We start from the raw sequence: 10,161 nt of genomic DNA on the forward strand, positions 1-10,161 counted from the left end.
CGTCTGAGCCCCCGCCCACGGCCCTGCCCTTACGCCAATGGCAGGGACAGATCGAATGGAAAGGTAAAACCTTCAGAAGGTGTCTAGCTGGCCAAAAGACCATGGCTATGTTTGCCCCGCAGGAGGGGGTCAGAAAACACAGCCGTGTGCCCGGTGGGGATTGGCGCCGGGCAGATTACCAGCAAAGCTGTCCCCACCTTGCACTCAGGGTCTTCCTCCCATAAGGGGTGGCATCGCCAGGAGGTCACTGGGGCGGACTGACCGCATGGCCCGTGTCCTCATGGTCTTTGCCGGCTGCCGCCTGACCAGACCCGGCCGTGCCCCCTGCCCTCCCCACTCGAGGGCGGGAACTGTGGTTCTCTCTCCTCTGAAGTCCCCGGGCCCTCGGCCCTCACCCCGGGGGCCAGGATCACCAGCCATGCACGTTTGTTGAGTGAACAAGTGAGCACCCCGACGTCTCCATGCCAGGTTCTTTAGGCTGAGTTTTTAGAGACCAGCCTCCCCCCGTCAGGCTGAGTGGCCAGCACGGATGGGGGGGTCCTGTCTGCGGCCCCAGGCCAAGCAGGGAAGCAGGTGATAGTCACAGACATTGGGGAGCATCGAAGAAAGTCGCCTGGGAGGTGGCTGGAGAGTGTGGTGGGCACTGGGGTGTCGCAGGCGCAGGGAGCTGAAGTCCAGAGAAGGGGGGAGTGGAGCGAGCCTGGCACGGAACAGGGGTGAAGCCGGGCAGATCGCAGTCCGCCCTGGTGTGTGCTGGGAGATGGGGGCCTGCCGGTCTGATGGGGGAGGAGTGTTCCCTGACCCGGCAGAGCTTCCCGACTGATGGGAGAGGCGTTGTTAGCTAGTCAGTTCATGCATGCATTCATTCATCCGTGCGTGCGTTTATTCATTCACAAAACAAGCCCAGGGTGCTCCTGAGAGCCGGGCCCTGGGGACAGAGAGGGGAGAAGGGCCCTGCTGTGCCCCCGGAGCTCTCAGCCAGGGGCGGCTCCCTGGGTCAGGACTCGAGCAGGAGAAGCATGAAGACCAGTAACCGTCTCCCGCACACACGAGGTGCGCAGACCAGGGAAACTGAGGACCTCAGAGCTGTGGGGACCTCAAGGGAACACCTCCAGCAAAGGCGGGGACCTCAAGGGAACACCTCCAGGCTGGCACGGTCCCCACGTGCGCTCGTGTCCTGGGGCCCGTCCTCCAGGCCGGCGCTGACGGTCTCTCCCCCGCAGGTGATGAGCATCTTGAGCAACCCCAGCGCGGTGGCCCCGCAGCCGCAGGCCGACTTCTCCATCTCCCCGCTGCACGGCGGCCTGGACTCGGCCACCTCCATCTCGGCCAGCTGCAGCCAGCGGGCCGACTCCATCAAGCCGGGGGACAGCCTGCCCACCTCCCAGTCCTATTGCCCGCCCACCTACAGCACCACCGGCTACAGCGTGGACCCCGTGGCTGGCTATCAGTACAGCCAGTACGGCCAGAGTGAGTGCCCGGGACCCAGGGTGGCCCCCATCCCTCCCCCACGCTCCGAGGACCTCCTGCTTCTTTGTAGAGAGCTGCAAGGTGGCGTTGGGGTGGGGGTGCCCATTTCACAGATGGGGAGATTGAGGTCCAGCAAGGAGGAACAGTTGACCTAAAATGAGACTGCATTGGGCATCAAAGCCAGCTCATCTCCTGGCCAGGTCCCTGCCTCCGCACTTGGGCTCCAAAAGAAACATCATAGAAGGCACCGATGTCATTTGACATTTTCTAGTTGCCACATTTTAAAACTAAGAAGAAACACGTGGAATTGTTTTTACTAACATATTTTATTTAACCCAACATATCCAAAAGATGATCGTTTCAACATGCAATCCATATGCAATTATTAATGGGATATTTTACATTCTTGTTTTCATACCGTGTCTTTGCCATCTAGTGTGTATTTTACACTCACAGCCCATTTTAATTCAGACACTAAGTCTTCATTGGAAATGCTCAAACTGTATTTAAGTTTCATTATGAAATTATAAAATTTATAATTGAGAAAGTAGATATATACACCCAAGTTGTTCCAAATATGCTTATAAGTTTTCCAACCACTAAATAACTAAAGTGAAGGTCAGGTTTTAACTTTAAGTTAGGTAAAATTAAATCCCTTTTTGAGATCCAGTTCTCCGGTTGCGTGAACCGCAGTTCCAGTACTCAGTTGATGGCCACATGTGCTGGTGGCCGCCGTCTGGACAGCCCGGTGTGAGACCCTGCCCCTCTCCTCCCCCTGGGCACCGGGAAAGCTGTGATTTGACCTCTGTGCTCCCCCTGACACCCTCAGCCTTGGTTTCCCCAAACTCAGTGATGCTCTGTCACCCGCCCCCGCTGTTACCGCCTTGGCACTTTGGCTTGAGGTGGGGACGGTGGCAGACCCTCGGACCAAAGGCTAGAAAAGGCAGGCCAGGCCACGGCCTCCAGCGCTGATGGGGCCAGCAGCAGGGAGGGCCGGGCAGGACAGGGAGCCGGAGGGCACCAGCTTCCCCTCCCGCCCCACCTCCCTGCAAAGGCCTCACCTGCTGGTGTCAAACTAATCAGAAGGGCGTGTGGCCAGGAGGTGAGGCCCCAAAGCCCGAGGGCGTCCTCTCCCCCGGCCCAGGCCCTGGCCCAGCCTCAGTGACCTCTGCTTCCTGCCCAGCCCCCAACCCACTCCTCCTCACGTGACCTTGGCCTCCACGGCCAAATGAGGGCCAGCTGCGTCAGCCTCCACCTCCCAGCTGTGTTCTCGGTCCCTTCCTATGTATGTGCATGTTTGCATATGTGCATGTGTGTATATGGGTGCTTGTGAATACACGAGTCAAGGAAGTGTTGTGATCTGTGCGTGTCTGTGCACGCGTTGTGTGCATGTGACGCACCTGAGCATTTCAGCACCCATGCGTTGCTGCATGCATCTTTGCATATAGGTAAGTACGTGTAAGTGGGCACATGTGGGTATGTGTGTATATGACCACTCGCATGTGTGCATATAAATGAGCATACTGTACATACACGTGTGCGAACATGTGTGCACATATGTGAGCACACTTGTCTGTAATATACACACCAGTTTAAATGTGCAGTCAGGTGTGTGCATATGGATGAGTGTGGCTATGTATGTGCGTGTGTGTTTGGCATATGTATGTAAATGCAATATGTGGACATGTATAATGAACATGTGTGCAAGCGTATCGATGTATGTGAATATACAAATATGTGTAGCTGTCTGTACATGTGTACAGATGACACACATTCAGGCATGTACACATACTTGAGTGTGTCTGTGACTGCGTGTTTGGAATACATGTGTGGACACGTATAGTATGTGTGCACTGTGTAAATAGTGATGTGTGTATGTTTGGGCATGTGCATAGGTGTGCCGTGTGCACACGTGTGTGGATATACGTCTGGGTATGTACTCTCTGTGTGGATAACTGTGTGTGCATGAGTATGCACGCATGTTTGAGAGCAGGGTGCACACACGTTTCTAGAGGCGCCCAGGGCGACCCCGGGCCCAGCCCGTGTTGTCGGGCACAGGGCGGACACACATGCTCTTGATAAAGCTTTAGAGCGGCCTCAGAGGCAGCCGGCCTGGGGCAGGCGTCAGTCACAGCCGAGCCGGTGCCCTGCTCCTGGGGCGCCTGCCCAGTTCGGAAATAAAATTAACCCCGAAGTCAGCATGGGGCAGCAGGGGAGGGGATCAAAAAGGAAGGGGCCTAGGAGGCGAGAATGGAGTGTTTGTTCCCCCTTTGCTCCCCCCACTCCATTCTTCTCTTTCCCTCCTCCTCCTTCCTCTCCCTCCTCCTCTCACTCCCTTCCAGCTCCACCCCTGCTCCCCTGGCTCTTGGGTCCAGCTCAGAGCTCCTGGGCCACATTCTCCTGCTCTCCTCAAAGGGATTCCCAGCACAGACCCACCCGCCCCCACAGAGCTTCCTGGCTTGGGCTGGGAGGGGCCGGAAAGAAAATCTGCTCCTCCGCCACCAATTAGTGTGGACAGGACACACTCCTGCCTCTCCGAGCCTCAGTCTTCGCATCTACGAAATGGGAGCCCCAGATCAGACACAGTCATCTCAAAGTGTTTCCATGGCACCACCTCCCTCGCCTTTGACATTCTGAGAAAGCCCAGGCACAGGTCATGTTCCCATTAACCAAATGCCCCACGTCCATGGGCAACTGAACACACCTGTGGCTGGGCTCTCACAGCGAGTGTGCAGGGGCACGCCCAGGTCCACCTGCCACCCCTGCACGTCTGTCCCGTGCACGCGTGGCAAAGCGCACTGGGCGAAATGCATGGTCGTCACCCATGTACTTCTCACAGCTCTCTGTCCCCAGGTTACAGATGCAAAAGCCAAGCTCAGAGAGGCTGGGTAGCTTCCCCAAAGTCCCACAGCAGGCAAAGGTGGGCCCCAAGTCTCCTGATTTCAAACCGCAGTGTGAGCCACTCAGCAATGGTCCACCCCCAAACCCACCCCCATGTGGATCCATGCTCACAACTTCACGCGCACCTGCACATGGACAGACGCACACACACAGAGACGGGTTTATACATGAGTCGTCACTAACGTGCGCACACACACGGCTTTCGTGTAAACATACAAAATGTGCGTGAAGGAGGAATACCTGTTTATTGAGCAGCTACTATGAGTCTGGCGGTTCATCCTCCCAGCCACCCTGTGCAGTTCGCACGGTTACTCCCCATGGACAGAGGAGGAAGCGGGGTCTCAGAGAGGCCGTCTGCCTGAGGTCCCCCAGAAGTCCCCACCCACGTGTGCGCAGCCGCACCTACAACCCGTCCCTGCAGGTGTGCGTGGAGCGAGCACGCACGTGGGCCAAACCCTTAGACTCCAGGGTCCCCGTCCTCTCCCTGGGCCTCTCGTCTTCCCAGGGACACCCCTGCACCTTCCCCCCGGCTCTGGCCGTTGTCCGTCCATCTGTCTCTCTCGCCTGGTCCCTGGAGGGGGCGGGGCCGGGGCCAGAGATGGGGCGCACAGCAGATTAATATGGCCCCGCTGTTCCCAGAGGCCAGGGCTGTGCTAATGACGGGGCTGATAGGACGCAGAAGTGTGAAAAGAATTTTAATAGAGCTGACAAGTCTAATAAGAATTTGTGTCTGGAAGGGTCCTCCTCTGGGGCTGCGTGCTGATGAGGCGCTGACGGCTGAGGCTTGTTTACGGGTTGGCATCCCCGCCACATCTCCTGCCAACCCCCGATTAATCTAATTGGGGACGTTTGGAGCCCAGGCGCGGGTGAGAGGCCGAGGAGGAGAGAGGTGGAGAGACAGAGGGACAGGGAGGGCCACTGACAGGGGCCATAACGAGGAATGTCACGGCCCTGCCCCCGCTGGCCCCTCGGCTCCACCCTGGGGAGCGGTGGGCTCCGCAGCTGGCTGGGTGCCCTTGAAGTTGGCTGGGTCGTCTGGGAAGTTTAGTCTCCTGGTGTCCACTTGGCCACCTCGGTAGGGTCCGGGCACGCCCCTACTGTGTGCTGGGCAGCTGGGAGAGGCGAAGGAGGAGGAGACCCACTGAGTGGCCAACGTGGGCTCCTCCGTACCAGGCCCTGTGCCTGGCTCGGGGCCAGCAGTCTTCCTGTGCCTCAGTTTCCACATTTATAGAGGAACAGTCATACCTCAGGCATGGGGCTGTTAAGAGAATTAAATGAGATCATGCCTGCCTAGCAGATAGTAAGTGCTCAATACTTTGCTGTTGTCATGATTGTCACTCAAAGGCAGCTAAAGGTAGAACTGCCATGTTGACCCAGCGATCCCACTGCCGGGCATCTATCCGAAGTCGAAGGGACCTAAGTGTCCGTCAACCGACAAAGGGATAAAGAAAATGTAGTATACATACACACAGTGGAATACTATTCTGCCATAAAAAGGATGAAATCCGGTCATTTCCAGCAACAGGGATGGACCCTGAGGTCATTATGCTAGGAGAAATAAGCTAGGCGCAAAAAGATAAATGCCACATATTGTCGCTCAAGTGCGAGAGCCAACAAAGTGAATGGCATGGAGATACAGCATAGGGCGATGGTTACCGGAGGCTGGGGGGGGTGTGGGGGAGGGTGGAGAGAGGCTGGTCCCTGGGGACAAACATACCGTTACTTAGAAGGTATAAAGTTCAACAGCAGAGCAGGGTGAGTGTAGATAGCAACAACGTGTTGTGGATGTCACAGCAGCTGGAAGAGAGAACTTGAACTGTTCCCAGCACCTAGAAATGGTAAATACTCCAGGCGATGGATGCCTCAGATACCTGACTTGATCATTGCACGTTCTATGCATGTAGCAAAATATCACCTGCACCCGTAAAGATGCACAAATATTATGTATCCATTTTTTTAAAAAGCTGGAGCTCCCAGTCCACCCACAGGAGCAGCTGCAGAGGGTGGTGTCAGAGGGTGGCCTGGTGTGGAAAAGGGGGAGGAGGGCAGCAGCTGCCGACGCAGGGCAGGGTCCCCTGACTTGGCCACTGCCTGCAGTAGAAAAGGGGACCCGGGCAGGATTGGGGTGCAGAGTGCTCTATATGCTCTGAAGTGGTGGTTATTGTCTTAGAGGCTGCCGGGGGGAGCCTGCAGGGTGGCTAGGAGCTGGCGTCAGACTGCCTGGGTTAGAATGCCGGCTCCACGGTTTATAAGCCATGTGCCCTTTGCAGTTATGCAACCCCTAGGGCCTGGGTTCCACCATCTGCAACATGGGGATACCAATGTTATCAGCCTCGCAGGGCTGTTATGAGAATTAAAAGAAACAGGAGCACAAGGTGTTTACAGCACCTGGCATAGAGCAAGCTCAGGGTCAACACTAGCTCCTCTTCCTCCCACTCCTGTTCCCTCTCTGGAAATGAGGCTTCCTGGTGGGGTGAACCCTGGACTCTGGGTGACACAGGTCCCAGGTAGCAGAAATGGTGTGGCCACGGCAGCAGGGTCCCCTCCCCCCCAAGGCTAGAGATGGGAATGCCCCACCCCCACCCAGGGGAAGGAGCAGAGGTAAGGCAGGGCAAGGCTGTCCACCGCCACCTCTGCTCTACCCCGGGGAGCGCGGAGGCTGAGGGACTTCAGAGGAAGGCTGCAGCCCCAGGGCTCAGCTCAGGCCCTGTGAAGACTTAACTTTCCTCTCATCACCCACTCTAGAGCCTGGCAAGCTGAGGAGCACAGGGTTTAGATACTCCAAAGAGACCCCAGGGCATTTGCACATCCTTTAGGAATCTAGGGGCCAAGCCCCTGAGCGCTTTGTGCCACAACTTAAAGAACATTTTCTGATTCGATTCTGGAAACAGCAGCCCTTAGAAGGCTCAAATTTGCTCTCCCCATTTTACACCCAAGGAAGGGACCCAGAGAGGTAAAGTGATGTGCCCAAAGCCACCGAGCAGGGCGTAGCTGCCCCCATCAAAGGCCACATTTGCTGACTAAACCCCAAGCCCAGTCTCCCGCTGCTGTGCAGCCCGCAGTGGGCCAGGCAGAGTGCCAGCGAACCGCCTCAGGTGCATTTTCTCATTTGACCTCACAGCAACTCTGCCACCTAAGTGCTGTGATTATCCCCGTTTTACAGACAGAGAAACTGAGGCTTGGAGAGGTGAGGTAGGGGGCCTCAAATCACACGCTAACAGTTGGCAGGTGCAAGATTCCAGCCTCGGTTATTTGAGCTACTAGGCAATACGGCCGGCCATGGCTCAAGCGCTGCACACCTTGCCTCCCGGCCTCACCCTCAGCCACGCCCATCACCTTTGACCTCCAACCGCCTCCCACCTTCAGGCAGCACATAGAGCGTTACAAGGCTCCCTTGGGGGGGCAGGTGACAGAGCGGGTGTGGGCCAGGCTTGTCATTTCCAGTGCAGTGCTCTTCCTGTCGTCCTCTCACTCCTGGGTCCCCCAGGTCCCAGGGGGTCGGTTGGCCACAGCCAAGGATCCCGGCTTGGGAGGCAGCATCCCTGTGCCTTAGAAGGCCTTGGCCACGTGTCAGCCAAATCATTTGGTCAGGGCTGATTTCTGCCGTAGCCTCGGATAGGCACCATTAGCACAGTCAAGACAGAGCACACGTACCCGCAGGCCGGTGGTCGCCCTGAGCACGGTGGAGCTCACCTGAGCACGGTGCCTGCACATACACAGGCATCCCCACCATCCGTCTACTCATGACGGTGCGCACGGCTTACGTGCATACGTGCGTGCATGCGTGTGCAAGCATTGCTGCTGTGTGGACATCCATGTGCGCGCCCATTACTGCCGCAGGGGATTCTTGTCTCCACTGTTTTCACACACAGGTGTGCGTGCACCACTCACATGCACACACACCCTCAGACACTCATCAGTCTCCTCTGGCTGGCCAGAACTGATGGGGGTGTGGGTCTCCTCTCCCTGCACATCAGTGTCCTGGCCCCTCCCTCTGCAGGGACCCCTCAGCCACCTGCAGAAGCTGCTTTGGCTTTGGAGCAAGGGTCCAGCCTTGCCTCATCTGTAGACTGGGCTCAGGGCCCAGAGACAGCGGAAGGGCCTGCCCTTCATCATTACCTGGACACAGTGGGACTCCCTGGGCCTCCCTGGTAACAGGGATATGTACAGGGCTGTTGGAAAGTGAGATCAATTCTTCACGCAGCCATGTGGAAACCCTTCTGTTCCTCCTTACGGAACCCACAAGAGAGCCAGGCACACAATAAGTGTTAAGTAAATGCTTGCTGAATGCTTGGAGAGGAGGTGAGAGAAAGAGCTTCTTGAAGAGATAGATGGATGGGTGGATGATGGATGATGGATGGATGGATGAGTGGATGGGTAGATGAATGGGTGGATGGATGGGTGGATGTATGGATGAGTGAATGGATGGATGGATGGATGGATGGATAGATGAGTGGATGGATGGATGGATGGATGGATGGGTAGATGGATGGATGGGTGGATGGATGGATGGATGGATGGATGGATGGATGGATGGAGGGATGGATGGATGGAGAGTGGATGTATAGATGGAGGGGTGGATGGAAGGATGAGTGGATGGATGGATGGGTGGATGGAGAGTGGATGTATGGATGGAGGGGTGGATGGATGGATGAGTGGATGGATGGATGGGTGGATGGATGGAGAGTGGATGGATGGATGGAGAGTGGATGGATGGATAGGTAGATGGATGGATGGATAGATCGGTGAGTGGATGGATGGGTGGATGGATGGATGGATAGATTGGTGGGTGGATGGATGGATAGATGTGGGTTATAAAAGGAAGTATAAACAAAAAGAACTTCAGTGTCTAAGAGTTTGTCTTTTTTTCCAGCTGCTGTTGATTACCTGGCCAAAAACGTGAGCCTGTCTACACAGCGGCGCATGAAGCTCGGGGAACACTCCGCAGTGCTGGGACTCCTGCCCGTTGAAACCGGCCAGGCCTACTAGGGCCCCTGGGGCGACTTGCCCCAGCCCAGGCCCGGCCCAACCCATACTGACCCCTGAGCTTCCAGCCTCAGCCCCCTCATCCCCCCGGGATCCCAGGAGGCCAGGAAAGGAGCCCGTCCCCTTCTCACACCTGCCCTGCGGAGGTGGACAGCCAGCCTGTCGTTCGCCTGTGGCGAGGGGTCCAGAGTGATGCCCTGGAGTCTGCCCTTCACCCCCTCCCCAGGAGGGTTTCTGGCCAGCCTGCGGTGCGGTCCTCCCCCTCCAAGTCCAGCTGTGGCCTCAGAGCCATCTCAGGCACGGAGACTGAGGCTCACCTGAACAGAGCACCTTGGGCACCAGAAGAGGACGGTGCCTGAGCCAAGGTCCCGGAGCACTTTGGACCTGACTCCAGGGTGCCCTGGACAGAGGTAGAGGTGACACTCACCTGGCTGCTCTCAGCCGGAAGTCCTGGGAGCCAGCCCTCCACATGGATCTCTGGCTCCAGTCACAACCACCGCCCCTCCCTCCTCTGCACACTGGGACTCTAGCAGAGGGGACCCCGGCCCTGGAGTCATCCCGGGGAGTCAGCAGGGCAACAGTCTCACCACCACCCAGGAATTCGGAGGACTTCAGGACCCTCCCCACACACCTCTTCTGGGTGTGGGGGGGAATCTGGCCCAGGCAGGGAGACTGGGAAGCCCAGGAAGAGGCTTATCCAGGGGGCAGGGCCATGTGGGCCCAGGCTACAAGGACCCAACTCAGGCATCTGGAAGCAGGGCTTGGAGACGGGAGCCCAGGGTCCCACCTTGCCCCCCCCATCTG

The 10,161-nt window shown here is 57.1% G+C and overlaps 1 protein-coding gene across 4 annotated transcripts in view; it reads left to right on the forward strand.

Annotated features, from left to right (window-relative positions):
- Nucleotides 1-9,360, forward strand: part of PAX7 (paired box 7) — a 98,687-nt gene extending 89,327 nt beyond the window's left edge. For 2 of the 4 annotated variants that reach the window (XM_076010550.1, XM_020281221.2), the window contains exons 8-9: nt 1,224-1,470; nt 9,245-9,360. In XM_076010550.1, the coding sequence (XP_075866665.1) occupies nt 1,224-1,470; nt 9,245-9,360 (363 nt within the window). Of the gene's footprint in view, nt 1-1,223; nt 1,704-9,244 lie in introns of those variants that run through there. The other 2 variants (XM_076010543.1, XM_076010547.1) reach the window with 1 other exon arrangement.
- Nucleotides 9,361-10,161: the final 801 nt, after the last annotated feature.

This window comes from Microcebus murinus, chromosome 2 (assembly GCF_040939455.1).
Source record: "Microcebus murinus isolate Inina chromosome 2, M.murinus_Inina_mat1.0, whole genome shotgun sequence".
NCBI lineage: Eukaryota > Metazoa > Chordata > Mammalia > Primates > Cheirogaleidae > Microcebus > Microcebus murinus.